This window comes from Brienomyrus brachyistius, chromosome 21 (genome assembly GCF_023856365.1).
Source record: "Brienomyrus brachyistius isolate T26 chromosome 21, BBRACH_0.4, whole genome shotgun sequence".
Classification (NCBI taxonomy): domain Eukaryota; kingdom Metazoa; phylum Chordata; class Actinopteri; order Osteoglossiformes; family Mormyridae; genus Brienomyrus; species Brienomyrus brachyistius.
In genome coordinates, this window is record NC_064553.1 from 6,708,171 (window position 1) to 6,727,415 (window position 19,245).

The following is a 19,245-nucleotide window of genomic DNA, read 5'->3' on the forward strand; positions in this document are numbered from 1 at the left end:
AAGGAATAAACAGCTGCATCCCACCATCCTCAGTTTTTATTAATAAAATTAAACTTGGTTTCATCTGCTTCGTAAGGATTACGCACAGACAAAAGTAAAAAGAAAAAACAAAAAAAATACACCAATGCTTTAAGCATAATTATGCTGATTAAAATAAAAATAAAAAAACAAAACAAAAGATCTGTAATGAAGGCTTCAAGCACGATCGGAATTCTAGACTGATGTGGTTCTTCTTAAGCACAGGGCTGAGATGTTATCGCATATTTCCTCTGGTGAACTGTCCCCATCCGCCTCGCGGATACGTCATGCCTGTGGGACAGAGAGCAACCATTTAAATGGGATAGTTGCTGGAATGCTGCACTGGAAATCCTTATTGCTGCAAGAAGAACCTTTCTAGGTATGAGATTAAAATCAGATCATTGTTGGCACTAAGGCTGAGTTTGTGGGGTTTATTTTATTATTTTTTTTATTTCCCTGATGTGCTTCCTGTTCCAATAAACTTAAATGCTTTCAAATCCGTCTGCCGTCTAATTAATGGCCTGAAATCGGAGGGCAATCAGCCGACTTTAGGATTGAAGACAGTCAGTCCCTCAGGCAAGAGGCTGAAAAGGAACTTCGTTAGGGAGGATGATGTGTGGATGTCTATAGCTGTGGAGAGTGAATGGAATGGGGGGGGGGGGGGTATAGACTAAGTGGGAAGGATGACACTCGCCTCTCCGGATAAGCTGCCTGCCTCGGGGTCCAGGCCGTGGGGGGAGCTGGTGCTGTGGCACGGGACGCCCTGAATGCCGGAGCTGTCCGCCACTGCCGCTGGCGTTGCTGCTGCTGCTGCTCGTGTCTGGGGAAGTGGAAAGATTGGGGGAGGGGCGGGGGGGAAATTAAAAAAAAATTTTTAAAAAAAACAGGAAGCGTGCTGCGAGTAGAGACATGCGGCGCAGTCACGCCAGAGCTCGTTCCCACACAGGAAGAGCCAAAGTGTTCTGGTCCATGCAGGCATGGAGAATAGGCTCCAGGGGCCTTCAAATGCCGGAAGCCCACGTAGGGCCCGTAAACCTGGACACAGCCCCACCACAGGCACGCACCTCTTACGTCAACTCGGCTCCACCCAGGGAAACTTTCACTTTATCAGATCTGATACCGCAGTGCTTTGCGCACAGAGAACCAGACAAAGCTACCAGTGAGTGAAAAGGCTAAATGGAAAAATCGGGATGAATGCAAGGGCATGACGCAGCTATCCGGCATGCACAGTGCAGCTATAACGAAGAGGAAGGCTGTGGTGAAGATGCATATACATACATATATACACATATAGACACATATTTTTGTGTGTGTGTAATATATATATATATATATATATATATATATATATATATATATATATATATATATATATATATATATATATATATATATATATATAATGGCATATATTCTGATCATGTCTAGAAGATTCAAATCCCATAAATGAAGTAAATGAATAGAAAGCACCTGCAGAGCTGGAGGTGGGCTCCTGACTGGTGGATGGGAGGTTGCCATCGTCAGAAGGTTGCGCCGAGTCCATCTCGGCCTGGCTCTCCAGGGATACCTCAGGCCCGGTGGTTCTGATGGAGCAACAGCAGATAAACACGGCGCCGCCCACCAGACCCATCAGCCTGCAGGGGGGGCGTCCACTCACCCCTCACTCTCCGCCTCCATAAAGACCTCGTCGCCATCATCCCCAGCGACCGCCTCCGCTCCGGACGGTCCGGCTGTGGACGTGGTCACCATGGGGACTGACTGGGAGGCGCTCTCTGCCGCGTCTGACGAGTGGCTTTCCGTGAAGACGGTCACTGAAAAACACCAGAGCACACGGCTTTGCTCAGAAGGGCGGGGAGAGGGACGGACGCGCCTCTCAGTAGGGGGTGACTGTGCGCAAATCAAGCATCGATCTGTACGAAATAATTTACTGTAAGACTGGACAGAAATATACTCCAATCACACCACATACTCCAGTTCTAAGCTCCCAGCCTGTAGGAAAGACCATAATGGCTAGTAAATGAGCCATATTTAGTCACACTCGTATGTGCAGCTCGGAAGACAAGGCGAGGCAGTAAACTCCTGTAACGGATGGTCATTGTGTCTAAAAAGTACTGATAAGATCAGTGTTTCCCCAATCCACTCCTCGGGGACCCACAGACAGTCCACATTTTCGCTCCCTCCAGGTCCCGCAAAAATGTGGACCGTCTGGCAGGGAGGCTACGGGATCCTGAGGACCGCATCGGGAAACACTGGATAAGAACATGATCACTTTGAGGACTTTGACAGTCTGACAACCAACTCACCTGGGGCAGCCACCTGCAGCGGCGTGGTGGGGACACTACGCCCCCCAGAGTCCTCTTCGTGTGCTGCAAGGAACAGGGGACTTTCGTACATTCCTAGACCTACAGAGCGGATTTGGGTCCAGGTGACGTCTCTCTCAGTACACAGTTCGACAGGCCAAAGTGCAAAAAAGCCAAGCGCAGAAAGCCAGCCAGGTTCTGACCACCCCACCCCCGCTGCAGCACTAAATGCACAGCCGTTTAACAAGCACTTCCTGTCTGTAGAGGAAATCAATGCGACTGATTCCCTGACTTGACACAACTAAACTCATACACCAATGAGTTAAAAACCCTTTGATTTGACAATGTTCCTACAACATCTTACATTTCAGTGGGGAGTTTTCCCACAAGCTGGTGTAACACATAGTAATAAGTATACTGACACAGCAGGCTGCAGACAAAGCAATTTCAGAGTCAGGATTTGTGGACCAGTGGTTTCACCTCCTTGTGATGCTAGCTGACTCAGGTCAGAGTTGGAGGAGCTGGACTGAGGCACGTCTTCAGACAGGCCGAAGCGGAAGCGGGAAACCCCGGCCACCTGGGGAGAACTGGGAGCAGAGGGGAACCAGTTCGGTCACGGTCTGCACTCTTAAAGGAACAGAGGGGAGAAAAAGAAAAATGGCGGCAAGTAACGAAACGGGAAGTTGCTTACTGGATGGCCTCGGCGAATCCATCTGTACGGAGAGGCACCACCAAGGTGGGCGTGCTGGGAACCATCCTGTCGTCATCGTCAAAGAAGTTTTGCTGTGGGGGGGGGGGGGGCATGGAGAAACAGGTGGGTCAGGTGGGAGTTTCCCAAGGAACCCACAATGCCGATAGCCTGAGCACTTACCATGTTGCTGATCCCGGGGGTTAGCTGCCCCCGGCTCACTGACTGCCGGCGGTTTGGGGCCGTTGTCTGTCGCTGCGGAGGGGGAATGGGGAGGTCAATACGCACCGAAAAGGACGACAGGATGCTGGCTACAGGGATGAAGGATGGATGCAGTTACCTGGCCTAGGGGAGGTCCCAACTCCTGGGCTGGGGGCTGAATGTAAAGCCGGGGGGGCAGGGGGTGGGGTGGTCGCCGTGGCGACTGAGGCGGCCGGGCTGGCTGACGATCAGGGGTGGTGGTGGTGGGGGCTGGCTGCTGCTCACGTGGGGGTTCCCCAGGAAACAGCTCCGTGGTACTACTGCTGCCCTCACCTTACAGGAGATTGCGGGGGGTGGGGGGGTGTCACTATTTTTTTTGACCGCGCAAATAATGTACGAGGCCAACGGACACTCTTACCGCTCGTCTGGGAGTCGGCCTGCTTCGGGTTCGAGTCGGGCGCCCCCAAGCTCTCCTCCTGCTCTGTCGCTGGGTCTGAAACCTCCGCGGCCTGAAAGGCAGGCGACGCCCACAGCTGTGACCATAACACCTATTGATGGGAACTGATGCAAGTCTGTCACATGAAGCTGGCACTTAATGCGTCGCTCATTTGTCCACGTAGCACCATGTGACGCCCGAGAGACCAATCAGATCACATTTTTGGGTTTTCCCCTCATTTAACACACCTGATCTAACTCCTTGTGCTAATTACCACACAGCTCTTGAGCTGAATCATTTGTGGTGAAACAGAGAAAGAATTAAGCTACACAGGGCACCGGCCCCCAGGACTGCAGTTTGACACCCCTGCAATGGGCATTTGGTTGTGAACCATTTAATTAAGCTCTTTAAATGACAGAGGGTGATAGCTGTTTCTGCCAAAATGCGATCTGAACTTTGCCAGCCAAGTACAAGGCTTTTTATACACATTTGCTGACTGTGCGTTTCTTGTTTTGTGTTATTTTTAGAACAGCTGCCAACACCTGCTTCCTCATACAAATGCCCTGAAAATGGCACTGAGAGGGTAGCCATGTCCACACTTCAGACCCACTACCCTGTCAGCACCTGAAAAATACATTTTCCCCACAATCCCCATCCACGCTGGCCCATGTACTCAGGTCTGCTTCCCACCGAAGACGTCGATCACAGAGACCCTAATCGCCATGGCGATGGCTGTCGGTACTCACGGGTCCCAGTCTGATGAGCTCACCTCTGCATCACCCTCGTACGGCTCGTTGGTGACCCCGCTACCGCTTCCCTCATTGCTCTCATCACCCATGCATGCCACATCATCTTCGTCCCCCTCCTCTTCTTCCTCCTCATACTCCACAAGAAAGGAGGGGGGGGGGAATCAGAAATCAATTTTTTATATGAACAGTTAAAAAAAAAAATTTTAAACTCCCGTTATACAAATGCATCAAGAGAACGGGTTAATAACCTGGGGCAAGTGGGGGGGTAGCTGCTTAGTCACTTTTGTGATCGTGTGTTATTGGTAGGGGGGCCGTGGATTGGATCTAGGGCTCCGTGGTTTAAGGTTTATAAAAAAAAAAAAAAAAAAGCAGAGAGTGCCGTTGCAGGTCGGCTTCCAGGTTAAGCCTACCTGCTCACCCTCCTCTTCCTCCTCTTCCTCACTGTCAGAGTCCGTATCGATGATGATGACCTCGCGCGGCCGCTGCTCGTCCGGCGAGTCGTGGGAGCTGAGCTGGGACTCGGAGACCTGCGGCACGGGCTCGGCGGGGCATGCCCGCGACGGCGGCCCGGGCTCCCTATCCCCGTCATCCAGGCCGGGGCTGTACTCCTCCTCTGCTGCCAGCTGCATGCGTCCACAGGTACAGGGTTAGTCACCGACCGCGCCCCCGCCAAGAAGACGCCACCATCCCTGCCGCACCCACTACCTGACTGGCATCGGGATCTTCCTGAGTCTCCCCTGGCACCTCGCCCTCGCCCTCGCTCTCGCCGGCATCCTCTGCCATCACCTCTTCCTGCAGAAGAGCACCAGACAGCCATGGAGCCATAAAGGAAATAGCTGGGTAGGCCCAAGTCCCGGGGGGGGGGGGGGGGGACGACAACTCACCTCGGGCTCTGGGTCAACCCTCTGGATGATCCGAACCTTCTTGGACAAGGGCACATCAGTGGATTCCTCCTGAGTGGTTTCCGCAGTGTCTGTCTGTCCCTCTTGCTCCTCCTCGCGAGGTCGTTTGGACATGGAGGTGCCCGGGGTAGCAGACACTGCGGGGGGGGGGGGGGGGGGGGGGGAAATCACACTTATCCAACAGAGCCAGTCTGACATAAAAAGAGGTATGCGGAGCTCCTATAGCTATTCCCTGGTCTGTTTGCCAAGACAATGCTACGCTAACCGTTTACGCCACTGCCCAGGTGAGAGCTACAAAAGCTAGCCTTTGCTTTCTATGCCGAGCTAAAAACGGGGGCATGATGCTATTCTATTACGAAGCACCTTTAAAATGAAGGTGGTATGTTTTGATAGCTCATATAGGACAAAGACCCACACTTACAGGCACTGTGACCCCAGACACAATGCTTTCCAACCTACCACAGGTCCAGAAAGTGAAAATCCAAAAACACGATTTAGTCTCAACCAACCAAGAGTGAGAGTCACTGAGGACTCAACCGGTTGGTTGAAAGAAAACCATGGGCATCATTTTTACTGCGAAATGCGGACCTGTGCCGAAGACAGCGGTGGAGGTGGAGGGCCTCTCCACCTGCGTGCTGGGCAGGGGCTCCTGGGTGGTGCTCTCCAGCTGCGGGGTCTGCTGGGTGGGCTGCACAAATGCCGTGGCCTGTGTGGGAGGAGGCTGCGGTGCGAGCATGGGCTGTGCCAGGGTGGTCTGCACGTTGGGGCTGGTGGAGCGCACGGAGCCGCTGGCGCTGCCGAACACCGTCACGTGCTCCACTGGGCCCTCCGCTGGCTGCAAGGCTATTGGTGGGGAGAAGGGGGAGGAGCCATTAGCACCATGATGACCGTCCCCGCCCACCTTTGCACCGGCACTCTGCGGCAGGACTCGCCTTCCTGCGTCTCCACTTGGGTGGTGGGCATGACGGTGGCTGTGGGCGTCGGCGTAGAGACGGAGGCCGGCGTGAAAATGGGCCGGATGCTGGCCCTGGGGGTCGACTTGTTGCCAGGGATGGCAGACGGCTTGCTGGGGGTGGCCGCCACCGGGGTGGGCTTGATGTTGGCCGTCGGCGGCTCGGAGGTGCTTGCGCTTGATTGGATGAGGGGGAAAAATAACGGTAAAGCTCTCCTTACGGTGTTAATGGAAAGCCCGCCCCCTGTCCGTCACGCCGGAGCTCACCTCCCCCTGTCAGCGGCAGGCGTGCTCTTCAGGGTGATCTGCCTCTGGTCCGCTGGCCGCTGCTGCTCCTGAACCTGAAAGGAGACGACCTCGCTGTCAGTTCATTGACCCTCGGGGGCCCTCGCGGTGCTCCTCTCCCCCTCCCCCACACACCTTGCTGGGGCCCTGCTCCGGGGGCTCATCCCGCTGCTCGCTGTGCCTCTCCTGCTGGCCTCGCAGCTCCCGCAGCTCCCGCTCCTGCCGGCACAGACGGCCCTCGTACTGCGACTTCAGCGCGCTCATGCGCACTTCCAGCTCTTCCCGCTGCTGCTTCAGCTCCTCTGCCTCCTTCTGGAACTGCTCCTTGGTGGCTGAAACAAGGGAGAGGAAAGGGATCGGAGAGGAGGCGGAGGCCGAGTGACGTGGGCCAGTGCATGTAGCACACCCGCCAGGCAGTCAGGGGGTGACCAACCTTACCATTCAGCTGACTGATCTTCTGCTTGGCCCCCATGATGACCTTCTTGGTCTTCTCCTCCTTCTCGGCCATCTGCTGCCGCAGCTGCTCCTCCTGTGCAGACTTCTCCTGTATCTCCTGCCGCAGGCGGCCCAGTTCTGTCTGCAGCTTGCCCACCTGCTCCTGCAGACCGTGCAGCTCCCCCTCGCGCTCTCCTGCCACCTGGCAGAGACGACCGCATTATCCGGAGTGGGGGGGGGGGCCCACCTGGGTGCTGCCATTGGTCAAAGTCCTGGGTAGAACCCATACCTCCATTTTCTGGAGTAACAACCCACTAACAGTATAAAGTCACTGTATAAAAACTTGCTGCACTAACTGCTCATTTTCGCATAATTTACATCTCCAGCTTGCATGTGTACCACTGCATCCATGTGTACCACTGCATCCAATCATACTCTGTACTTCCTGACTGCAGCTTATGCTGGACTTGCATATAACCACTATTTTAGGCATAACATTTAAAATACCGTATTTTATACATATATGAATATTATATATACATATTTTACATACACAAACACACACACTACTTACACTTGGTTAGATGCTAACTGCATTTATATTTAAAATACCACATCACTGCAGCCTGACTCTGCCAGTGCAGTTCCCAGTGTCACTGACAGCAGGATGCCACGGCAGCGCAAAAGCTGAAGCAGGAAGTCACAGCATATTTATAACCAACATGCCCCATTTTAGCTGAGCGTGGTCACACAAAGTGCCAGGTGACAAAGACGACAGGCTTAGAGACAACAGCCTCCAACATGGGGGGGGGCGCTTACTTTCTGCAGGCCTTCCACCTGGCCCTCCAGCTCTCTGCTCTTGGCCTCCGCCTGGTTAAGGGAGTTTCTCAGGGCCTGAATCTCTTGAGCAGATGCCTGCTGAGCTTCCGCCTCCTCCGCTGGCTTGGCTGCGGCGTCGGCCACCATCTGCAAAGCACGTTAGCGTGTCTATCTTTTACTGGACATCTGAAGACTATTTATTTCAGAGGAAATGCAAAACGTTGCCAAAAGCAGCAGCAGGGACACGGCAGGCGGCACACAGGAACGCGCCCACTTACCTTATCGTGCTGAGCCTTCAGCTCCTCGTACTGGGTCTTGTATCTGCGGCCGATCTTCTTCACCTGTGTGATGGTCTTCGCCTTCTCCTGGATGTCCGAGACCTTAACCTCCAGCTCCTTCTTCAGGTTGTCCCTTTCGGAGGTCATCTTCCCCAGGTTCTCCTGCAGGGTTTTCGCCTGGCTCTGCCCAGTGGTCACGGAGGCATGGGTTCTGTGAGATGACAGAACATTTGTAGATGGCTCGCCTCTAGGGTACATCGCGCGGTTCAATGGTGAAAAAACACAAACCCGTATCCATGAGTTAGCCAATCTACGGTAGTCGTTTGGGATTTTATCGATTAATGCGGACAGGCCCAGGCGATACAATATTGATATCGTATCGCACACGTGCAATTATCACCAGGGCTTCAGATGACAGACGACGCATATGGCCGGATGCCAGAGTTTTGGTACTATACAGATGTTTATTTCCGTCCACAAAATACTGCCACACCACCAACGTCTTTGGCGTCTGGGTAAATATATCGCCCATCATCTGGAGCCCTAGTGATCATCATGCATGTGCTGTATAATAGACATGATACCACCCAGCCCTAAGAGTCCCTGACTGACCTGGCAACCTCAGTCTTCAGCTTCCCGATCTCCTCCGTCAGCTGCTGGATGCGCTTCAGGTGGGCCTCCCTCTCGGAGTGCAGCTTCTTGTACTCCTCTGGATCCGTGTCCTTCTGCTGACTCACCAGGTGCTGCAAGACACCCTGTGTTCAAGCCAAGCCCACCGGGTAATAGGGGAGGGTCCTGCGCATGCCGGAGACTCTGAGGCGACTCTCACCTGAGTTCTGTCCTTCCAGCGCTTGATGTCCTCCTCCAACAGCTTCTTCTCGGCTTGGAGCATGCCGCTCTTCTCGCTCAGCTCTGCGTTGGACTCCTGCAGGGGCATGATGTCGGCCTCCAGCTTACGCACCTGAAAAAAACAATGACAAGGATTAGCACTGAGAAACTATTCTGTAGAGTTTGGGATCAAAGCAGCTGGATTTTTACTGTCCTCTCAACTTCTGTTCCTAGTATTGGAACTGGTCCTCGGCAATGCAGGATGCCGTAAAAACGATACGCGAGATCATGTATGGTCAGGTACGCATATTCAGCAACACCAAGACTTCACGAAGAGCCTTGCCTTGGCCTGAGTCTGCTGCAGCTCCTGCTCTACCCTGTCCTTCTCCTCCCGCAGCATCTTGTTGGTCTCCACCAGAACGTTCATGGTCTCAGTCTTCTTCATCAGTTCATCATGCTGTGCCAAAGTCTTGGCCGTCACCTGTCATACAGAAGTTGGGGTGAACATCAAGACCCTAGCTGTGCTGTCAACCAGCCGTATGGTTTGGCTGCCTCACCTGAAACTTTTCCCGCTCGGCGTTAAGGCTGTCCTGCAGCTCCTTCAGCTCCCGCTCCAGGTGCTCCACCCTCTGGCGGTACCGCAGGCTCTCCACCTGGGCCACCTCGAACCTGGTCTCTGCGATCTCCTTCTCCCGACGCACGAACCTGACGGATAACGAGCAGAGGTACACTTCCTCTGAAGCACACCAGAGAAGTACACGGCCATCGCAAACCCATCAGAATTCCGCTTACCTGAGAATCTCCAGGATCTGCTCCTGGGACTTCCCTTCCTCGGTAAGCGACACGTTCAGAGGGCTCTCAGTGGCCGCCTGCTGGGCCGACGCCACCATCTTGCTGCTTAGACTCTCAATCTGCTCGTGGAGAAGGTTGTTCTGCTTCTGCAGGTCCTCCGCACGGCCCGTGAGCTTGACCACCTCTTCCTGAGCAAGTGGACGAGCCGGTGTTATGACAGGCATGGCGTTAGGGGTGTAGTGTCCCTGAAGGGCCCCACCCCCGGCCCATCAGGTACCTTAAGCATCTTCTCCTGCTCCTCCCAGGAGATGCGTGCCTCCAGGAGCTGTGCGCTGGCCCGCTGAGCCCTCTCCTCCAGCTGCTGCCGCATCTGGGTGACCTGCATCGCCTGCTTCTTGGCGGCCTGGAGTGCCTCCACATCGGCCGCGTGCAGCATCAGCTCCCGCTCGTACTTGTTCTGGGCCTCTGCTGCCAGCTTGGCCTATGGCCCAACGCAGTCGTCATGGCAACATCCCATGGCAACATCCCATGGCAACATCCCCGCGGACCACCATACCTGTTGCTGACTATCTTGTGTGGCCTGCTGCTCCTGGGAAGCTGCCAGCGCCGCCCTCTGGAGGGCGTCCTGGAGCTCAGATTGGATGTTTCGCAGGTTCTTCTTCAGCTCGTTCATCTGATGGACAATGAGGAAGATCTCTAAACATCTACCAACCGATTATGGCTTCAGCTTTAACACCAGTACAGCAAAAAAAATAAATCACCAAAAACACCATTATTAGTTACAGTAAAGTTCACCAAATAGTAGACTTCAATGTATAACGTCCTCAGGGGAGAGATGCACATGTAGACCTCTATTAAAAAGGCAACGGTAACAACATCACCTGCTGCTCAATGGCTTCAACGGCTTTGTGCTTCTCCTCCTGCAGCTCCTGCTTCTCCTTCTCCGCCTCCATGAGCCTCTTCTCCAACTGCTTGTGATATTCCTGGGCTTCTTTCAGGCGGCCCTCCATCACCGAGCGTGCCTGTTCCGTCACCTGTCAGACACGAGAGGGCGGCAGTGTCTGACATCTTGTCACACTACTTGTGCTAACGTGAGCCGCCTTAATCTCAAAACGGGACACTAACGGGTTTCTTGATGGACAGCACTGAGAATGCATACCAGTGAAGTAAATATCAGCAAATTAAAAGTAAAAAGTTGAGCATTAAAGCTCTCAAAAACTATAATGGGGCATGAGAGCCAAGAATGCATTGGTCACAAGAGCACTAAAGGATGGCTGTACCTGTTTCTCCTTGCTGAGGGACTCCTCCAGGCTGAGAACCATAGCCCGGTACTGCTCCACGTTGCTGGTGGTGTTCTCCAGACGCTCGGTCAGGTCACCCACCTGCTCCTCAGCCTGCCGGAGGCGGATGCGCAGCTCCTCCGCATCCTGGTCCAAACCATCAGGGCCTGGGAAGAACAACCGCACCGTGAGAGTACAAAACTGACGGGAGTGCTTCTGTGAAAGCCTGCGGCGACGGCACAAGATCGGTACCACATGCCGCTTGGAATCCCGGTTTTTATTAGTTTTTCCAAACAGTAACATCCTATTCCTGCGGGATGAAAGACTGGCCTACTTTCATACTTGAAGTGAGCAGGTGAAAATAGTTATGAGGGAAGCGCTGCTGAATAAACAGAAATGCGAGTTACTGACTGTAATTTAGAAAAGATGCTTTAAAAGTCATTTAAAGCTGTGAGGTTTACAGTTTCTTTCACTTAAAGGCCAAAGAGGTTCCTCGAAATGCTTACTTGCGTTCTCATGCACCCGTCTTACATCATCTTCCATTGCCGAAGAACCGTTCCGATACTCAGGAACAGAAGTGCAGAGGATGGAACAAGAATCCCTGGATGTCGCTGTTGCCCCTCCCCAAAAATCAAGGACGCACGGGTTGCATCCATGCCAAACGATACCAATCCCATGATTCACTGCGGCCCAAGTTCGTTCTTGAGAGGCAAGTTAGCAAGAAAGGTCTTGCCAAGACCACAAGTATGATCTTCGCGTTCTTGGAATTGAGAAACGCCGCAGTTTCGTTTTCTGACCGTGTCGGTCAGTGGTACAGCTGAAGACGAGTACCTTTAAGTGCGGCGCTCACCTTTAAGGCCAGCCCCCTGAGGCGGCCTAGATGCTATCTGACTCTCGGCGTTGCCCAGCTGCTGCCTCAGCGTGCTGATCTGCTGCTCGGCCGTCTTCAGCAGCTCCTTGGTCTGTTGGTGCATCGCGTTCTGGGCCTCCAGCTGCTTCCGGGCATCGAGAAGCTGCATCTGTGTGGGCGGGAAGAGGCGAGGTGAGCCGGACTGATGGAGCGGCCATGGCAACGGGGGGGGGGGCGGCGGATGGAGTGCGTACGTCCTGACTGCGTCCCAGCATGTGCCGCTGCTCCACCTCCTGCTCCAGCTTCTTCTTCAGCTGAGCCACCTCACGCTCCAAACGCTCGATCTGGTTGCAGAGCCGCTGCTTTGTCTCGGTCTCCGCACGCTCCAGGGTCAGCTTCCAGGGGCACGGGACAGAGGCTCGCGTCATAAGAGACTCCAGGGGAAAGCAGCCACGCCCAGTACTTCACAAACTCCACAGCCTTAAGGTCAAGCGGTTGATGCATCTACCCACTTAACCTCGGTTAAGTGATGTTAAGTTGATTCTGCCGCCCATAAAAGTCTCTTGGCTCAATGGCATGACAGATAGCGATTAAGGCCTGCGGCTCAACAGCAGGGACAGAGTTGGGTCAAGTCCCATAAAACCAGAAGTACAGCCTCCATCCAGAAACCCTCTAATGAAAAAAGTTCAGCTGTCAGAAAAGGTGTAACTAAACAGCGGCTTGGAGCGCAGAAGTATCAGCTGAGGAACAGCAGAAGACTCCCTGCCTTTGGACTGTAAACCTCTAACTACTGAACCAACACATGGAATCCTCGTGATGCCAACAGCAACTATGTACCTGGATGGACTTGAGGTTGGTCAGCAGCAGGTTCTGGCCACGCTGTTCGGTGAGGATGGACTCCTTCTCCTGCGTCAGCCTGGACTCCACCATCTTCAGCATGTCTCGCTCCTTTCTCAGGTTCTCCCCACGAACCTAGAAGATGGGGAGCAACAGCGTTCTCCACACCCGTTCCGGACAGAGCGGCGTGCCCCACACCCCGACTGCAACGCAGCCCGGAACCCCACCTCAGCCACCGCCAGCTTCTCGTTGGCCACACGCAGGTCCTGTGTCATGGTGTGGATGATCTGCTCGTGCTTCTGCGCAGTGGTGCTCATCTTCTGGATCTTCTCCCGCAGCGATGCGATTTCACGCCGGTAGCCATCCACGTTATCCTGTAGCATTTCGTAACTGGGGGGGGGGGGGGGGGGGTAAAATGAATCACCACCTTCTTCCAGGAAGCATAGGGCACGAGTTAAGGACATTTTCAACAGGAAGTCCATCAAACAAGCAGTAGCCAGAGGTAATCCAAGGACACCATTCATCCTTCACCTGAACCTACTTGTCCTAAGCATGGTTGTGGGGGTCCCAGAAGCTACTGGTGCAAGACAGAGAATAACCCAGCATGGGGCACCAGCTCATCACAATCCAAAAATATTAACTAACCTAACCCGATGTCATTGGACTGTGAAAGGAAACCAACACAAACATGGGATGAACATGCAAACTCCACAGATGAAGAGCCAGGGCAGGAACCAAACTGGCGAAAACAATACCATCATTACGCAGGACACCAGCTGCTACCTAAATACACATCTGCAAACCCCGATGAGCCATGGCAACACCTGGACCGTACCAGGCACTCCCGAGGGGCCGGGGATCGTCTTACCGCTTGGAAGCAAACTCCAGCTGTGTAGATATCTTGGCGTTCTGGGAGCGAAGCTCTGACACCTGCTCTTGAAGCTTCTCATTTTGCTCATTGAGGATCTTGTCATTTTCAGCCTTTTCCTTCTTGTAGGTGTTGAAGACCTCCTGCAGCTACATTAGGACACATTAGCTATCAGTATCTCAACAATATTTATCTGTAAATACTATACATAAGCATTGTTGTCAGGGTAAATAAAACTCAGCGGCCAACAATACAGAAAGCGAATACTGCCCTCAAGTGGTACACACTGGAACTGTACGTGAAATACCAGCAAGAATTTTAGATAAGTTAAAGCTGATTTTTGTGCCGAATCAACGCCATGAGTTCAGCATAGCAGGGGATGCTACACCGCAGCCTACGCCATAGCCTGACGTGCACATCCCCAGACATTTAGCTACACATCGCTGTGACACAGACTGCAAGAAATGTGACTGGTTAGCTTAGTAGCATGTAGTAGTTTTTATTTTTTTATGGGAGCGAATATTAATATTAATAATAATAATACCGTATTTTATTGATCTCTAAGTTTATTCGTACTTTACAAGACTAAAACAAGTCAAAAGTAGTACAGAGACTAACTTCTTTTCATCATAAAAAGTGACACTGTAGCGGCTCCACATTTTTCCGAATTTGTCTACGGGAAATTTAGAGCAGCGCAAATATAGTATACATTTATCGAGTCCTATGTCAAATGGTCTTTTTTTGCCTGTTTCAATTGCGTGATTAAATATATCACCAATTAAATAAATCAGCCTTCGAGGTAGAGATACCTGCTTGAGTGCAGCCTTGGCCTCCACAGCTTCCGTGGGCTGTACAGCGGTGCCCGCCTTCACTGGCGTGGGGCGGATGGGAGTGACACCCGGAGAGCGACGGGGGGTGGACGTCACCGGAGGCACCTCCAGGGTGGGGCCTGAAACACAGCTTGCAAAGTGAATATCGCAGAACTGACGCTACACCCACAGAAGCATCTTTCTGTACTCGCTGCATATGGCAGGTAAAGGTCAGCGGGAAGTGCTCACCCTGCACCGGGAAGCTGACCCCCGTGGTCTGGGCCAGCAGGATGCGATACATGTCCCTCTGGCGCACGATGGACTCCGTCAACTGCATCTGGTGGCTCCGCTGCTCGCGTAGCTGCTCCAGCTCCCGCTGTGCTTTCTCCAGACTTTGCTCCAATTCTGTCTTCCTGCAGGGGGCGGCAGAGAGCTCGTCGGCCTAAGCAGAAACCCTCGGCTAGGGGGTGATTTAGCGGGGCTGGGAAACTGCAATTCACAAACTGCCACCCCTATACCTCGAAGTTGTGGCTTCCAGCTCCTCCTTCTCTCGCGCTTCGCCCAGGTCCCGCAGCGCCACTAGGAGGCGCTGGTTCTGCTGCTGCAACTCCTCTACACTGCGGAAGGTGACCAGGCGCTGGGTGATGACCTCAGAGCTGCTGCTGATGTCGGCAGAGCTGATGTCTGTATGCTCGCGGACTACATGGTTGCCCCGGGCCTCCTCCAGCTCAATCAGGAGAACGCGGATCTGCGGAGTGGTGGACTCGGGTTCAGTAAGCTTAGAAATCCCGACACTGCATTTTTGGCGCGACGAAGAGGTTCGCATTAACACACCTGCTGAGACAGGTCGGTGACCTGCAGCTCGAATCTCTGGTTCTCCCTCTCCAGGACAGAGGTACGCTTGTTAGCTTCATCAGTCTCCTTCTGTAAGCGATGCACCTCCTGCGAACATGAAAAAGGTCCAACTCGTTTTGCAGAACTGACACAGGAACTGTTTCAGACTGGAACTCTGAAACGGGAGCTTCCAAAGTATAAGCAGGTTTCACTCCTTAGAATCTTCACACTGTTAAGACGATACACCGACTTGGCTGAGCTTATCTACACTGATTAAACAAAAACCCTCAGGGTGACAGGGTGGCTCAGTGGGAGGGACTGTGACTTCACAAATTCAGGGCTGTGGGTTCAAATCCCACCTTCACCGTGTGGCTGAAGCTTGCATGTTTTCCTCCCTCAGTCCAAAGACAGGCATCGATAAGTCAGTGCTTATAGTGTATGAACGTGCTTGAGTGTGCTTCTCTGTATGTGCCTTGTAATGGGATGGCATCCCATCCAGGGTTTACATCTGCTCTGTGCGAATTGTGATGGGCTCCATCCGCTACTCACCAATCAGAATAAGTGGTCTGACATAGTTTATTCCTCCAGAAGCAAGGTAGGAAAGTCCAGTATCACAGGTCACCGCGGCGACTGAGGAAGCCACTCACCTTCATGGCCTGCTCCAGCTTGGCGGACAGGTTGGCCACAGACTTCTGCATGCGCTCGTACTCCTCACGCTGTCTCTTCAAGATGGGCGCCTTGGCCTCGACCTCCTGCACGATCTCGTCCAGGTACTGGTTCACGCGCTTGTTCTCCAGCCGCTCCAGCTGCAACTGGTCCTGGGCCTCCACATAGGCATTATACAGCTAGGGACGTAAGAGGTTAATTCACTTGAAGCAATGATTCTCATATTTGAGGGAAAAAAAAAAAAAGCCTAGTGACCTCAACTGGTAAGGATTCTCTCTGGGATCAGATTCCTACCTCTGTAAATTTCATGCCAGGTTTCACTATCTTGGCCACGGCGGCAGCGGTGGGAGACATAGTGGTCAGCTCTTCCTCAGTGAGCACGGCGACACCCGCTAGAAAAAGCCACATGCAAAAATCGTCGTCACGCCCCCCTCCCGCGGTAGACATGTCGGCTTCCATTGCCACTCAGTCATAACGCCCAGCGGGAATCGTTCACCTTTGCGCTTGGAATCCGAGAGCAGCGTGTTGGCATTCTCCAGCTCCTTCTCCAAGCTGGTGATCTTCTCCTTCAGCTCTACCTCCACCTTCTCCTTGGAAGCCACAGCCTCGGCCAGGCGCCCCTCAGTGGCTTTGTTGGCTGTCGGATGAGAAGCTGGGCGTGAGTCAGGCATCCACGTTACGGCATTCACGGGAAGATGGCGGACATCACACTTACCCTCTCCTGCCTCCTTCAGCAGCTTGTGGAGCTCCTCTACAGCACGACTCAGCTCCTCGCTCTTGGACTCAGAATCAGATGCTGCACCCTATTAACAGGAATGTCCCCAATCAGTGCTCAAGAATATATTACATATATAGACATTCAAAGGGTGGCAATTGCACTGGAAAAGGCACCACCTTCTGGCCATGCAGGAGATATTTAATAAAATAGGGCATGTCAACACATAAATGGAGTGGTCTTCCAATTCACTCTAGCAATCTTACCTTTGTTGCGTCTTACCTTGTATAAAGTGGTCAGCTTTATGTGTGCATTTAACTCATTCCTGAACTTCTCTTCCATGGAGGACTGCTGGTCTTTCACCTAAAGTGATAAAAGTGGACTTGTTGAGAAGTGCGTATTCAGATTAACTTGCATGCAGCCATGAAGCAACAGAGTAGAGCATCGACCTCTTTCAACTTCATCATCAAGTCCTCAGCTTGTTTCTGGAAGTTCTCGTTGGAATTTTTTAAGCCCGTGACTTGGTCTTGAAGTCTGTTCACCTGCAAGGACAAAACACGACATAAGTGATATTCATGCAACATGTCCAGGAAGAAGTATTACTTTTAACCAAAGTCAAGAGAGACTTCAAAGGCATGAGAAGCTATGACATGAATTCATGAGAAGCTATGGCACCTCATCCTTCTTGTCCTCCAGGGTACACTTGAGCTCGAGAATCTCGTTGCCCTTCTCCCGGGAGATGGAAAGGAGCTCCTCAGTTTTAGCCTTGAGCTCAGAGTTCAACCAGGTGGTCTGGTTCTGGAGAAGCTCCTTCTCCTGCTCCAACCTCTTCTCACGGTACTGTGGCACAATCACAAATCAGAGCTCTCAGTTTTAAAGCCTTTGCGTGGCAAATGGCAAAAGCACAGAGAGGACCATAAACTCACCTTGATCGATACCTCAGAGGACTGAAGCTCATCCAACTTCAGCTGGAGCTCCATCTTCTCGGCATTGGTTTCCACAAGCTTGTCATTGAGACGCTTCAGATCCTCTGAAACATGGACCCAACAACGTTCCAGCCGTCAGATGTAAACAGCAATTTCAATGGAAAAAAAAAAAAAAACATGCAAAAATCTGCCATCCAATAACAAGAATAATGGTCATCCTTGAGTTCTCCTTGATTTGGCAAGCTAAGACCATCTTTTATATACAGGGGCGGATATTTCAGGTACAGAAAGCAAACATCCAGACCAAGATTTTGTTTCAACCAACCAGTTGAGTACTCTGTGACTGAAACTATACTCAAGTGGTTGGATGAAACAATCTTTGCCTGGATTTTTACTTTCTGGACCTGAAAAACCTTTAAGATGTGATAACACACCACTGAGATGTTCCACTTCTTGAGATCTCTTCTCAAGGGTTCGGACCAGTTCTCGTTTTTCTGCCTCCAGCTCATACATCGCCTTCGACATAGCATTCTAGAAAAGAAAAGTCAAAGGTGGAAATTGCCCTGATTAGTTCTAGATCTTTAATCTTCAGCACGTACATCCTGCATGACATTTGAGTGCATGTTACTAATCTGTCCTGAACTGACAGATAGCAAAAAGTCCTTTCATATCTTCACCTGCTCTGATGAAAGCTTCTCTTCCGACGTCTCATGCTCCTTGTTTTTATCTTTCAAGGTTTTCAATTCCTCAGCTGCAAAAAACAATAGTTTATACAGCTGGAGCCATATTTCAGATTATATAATAAGTCCCACGATCAGCTACGCAGACACTTACAAAGTCTGGCGAGGTCTTCTTTGAGTTTGTTGTATTCCTGAGTCTGTAACACCAGGCGCTCCTGATTCTGTGACAGTCGCTTATCAACTTCGAAATATTGCTGCTCTGTGGGTGTGACAACAGACAGCACACAGAGCTGAAGCATGGACGAGTTCTCCCCATAACTCAAGCTAAACTCTATCACCAGAAGGATACTTGTTCTAATATTATTCTGTTAGGAACTGACATAACATGGTAAACTGGCAACCGGGTGTAACTTTAACCATGTTTTATAACCGCAAACGATAATCAACGTCGGAGACACCGGTTGCGCACCGACTGCTGTATAAAGCTCTTAATTATGCTTATTGCTTAGTCATTTACCATTCACCAGGCACGGAGCTACATGCATTAAAACAGAAATTCAGCTCGTTTTATTGGGTGCCTAGTGAAAAACAAGAGTAAAAGTTTTTCTTAGTTACAGGCAGAAAGACAAACCAGAAAAGATAATTCGGGAGATGGTCGAGGCCTGCGTGTTTGACTATCTTCGCGCCAGATATATATGTAAATTTCACAATAAAACCATTTCAATACAGCATAGTCTAGTTAATAAATTCATTTCCATCGTATAACCTATTAATACGTTACTGAATAATCCATTGCCTCCTAGCCAAAACAGCGACTTACCACTGTCTACTTTGAATCGCTCATGGCATGATTTGAGGGAGTCTATCTCAGACTGCTGGTCAGTGAAAAACTTTTCCAGTTTATTTTGAACAGCCTTCGGGAGCTTAGAAACCTCAGATCGCTCGAGAATTTGCAGTAGGAGCGCCGCCATCTTCGCCCGGTTGTCGGTCCGAACGATGGGCCGCTAGCTTCTTGTTGGAAAAATACCGCCGGATTCTACTTTCACGAGCGAGAAATGTAGCGGACCCGAAACCCACACGACTTCCGCAAGCGACGG

At 51.8% G+C, this 19,245-nt stretch overlaps 1 protein-coding gene across 2 annotated transcripts; it reads right to left on the reverse strand.

Moving 5' to 3' along the window:
* Positions 1 to 18: 18 nt before the first annotated feature.
* tpra (translocated promoter region a, nuclear basket protein) lies at positions 19 to 19,243 on the reverse strand. Of its 2 annotated transcripts, none has more exons than XM_048989983.1 (51): positions 18,969 to 19,243; positions 18,303 to 18,407; positions 18,146 to 18,219; positions 17,903 to 17,999; positions 17,469 to 17,572; positions 17,218 to 17,382; positions 16,992 to 17,084; positions 16,825 to 16,905; positions 16,543 to 16,630; positions 16,324 to 16,464; positions 16,122 to 16,219; positions 15,809 to 16,006; positions 15,162 to 15,269; positions 14,846 to 15,075; positions 14,577 to 14,740; positions 14,328 to 14,467; positions 13,519 to 13,667; positions 12,878 to 13,040; positions 12,651 to 12,785; positions 12,068 to 12,208; positions 11,814 to 11,982; positions 10,964 to 11,130; positions 10,565 to 10,717; positions 10,240 to 10,356; positions 9,961 to 10,164; positions 9,684 to 9,871; positions 9,449 to 9,596; positions 9,235 to 9,372; positions 8,893 to 9,024; positions 8,676 to 8,806; positions 8,064 to 8,274; positions 7,786 to 7,932; positions 6,970 to 7,168; positions 6,667 to 6,863; positions 6,514 to 6,587; positions 6,227 to 6,423; positions 5,883 to 6,137; positions 5,277 to 5,431; positions 5,098 to 5,184; positions 4,803 to 5,015; positions 4,413 to 4,526; positions 3,626 to 3,716; positions 3,347 to 3,540; positions 3,190 to 3,261; positions 3,010 to 3,101; positions 2,799 to 2,905; positions 2,322 to 2,384; positions 1,676 to 1,829; positions 1,489 to 1,601; positions 713 to 838; positions 19 to 309 (listed from the first exon to the last, which is right to left on the reverse strand). In XM_048989983.1, the coding sequence occupies exons 1-51, from the start codon at positions 19,117 to 19,119 to the stop codon at positions 254 to 256; spliced, it is 7,089 nt and encodes a 2,362-aa protein (XP_048845940.1). In that variant the 5' UTR covers positions 19,120 to 19,243; the 3' UTR covers positions 19 to 253. The 2 variants fall into 2 exon arrangements, with proteins under 2 accessions (XP_048845940.1, XP_048845939.1); XM_048989982.1 differs by having other exon boundaries at positions 2,322 to 2,420.
* Positions 19,244 to 19,245: the final 2 nt, after the last annotated feature.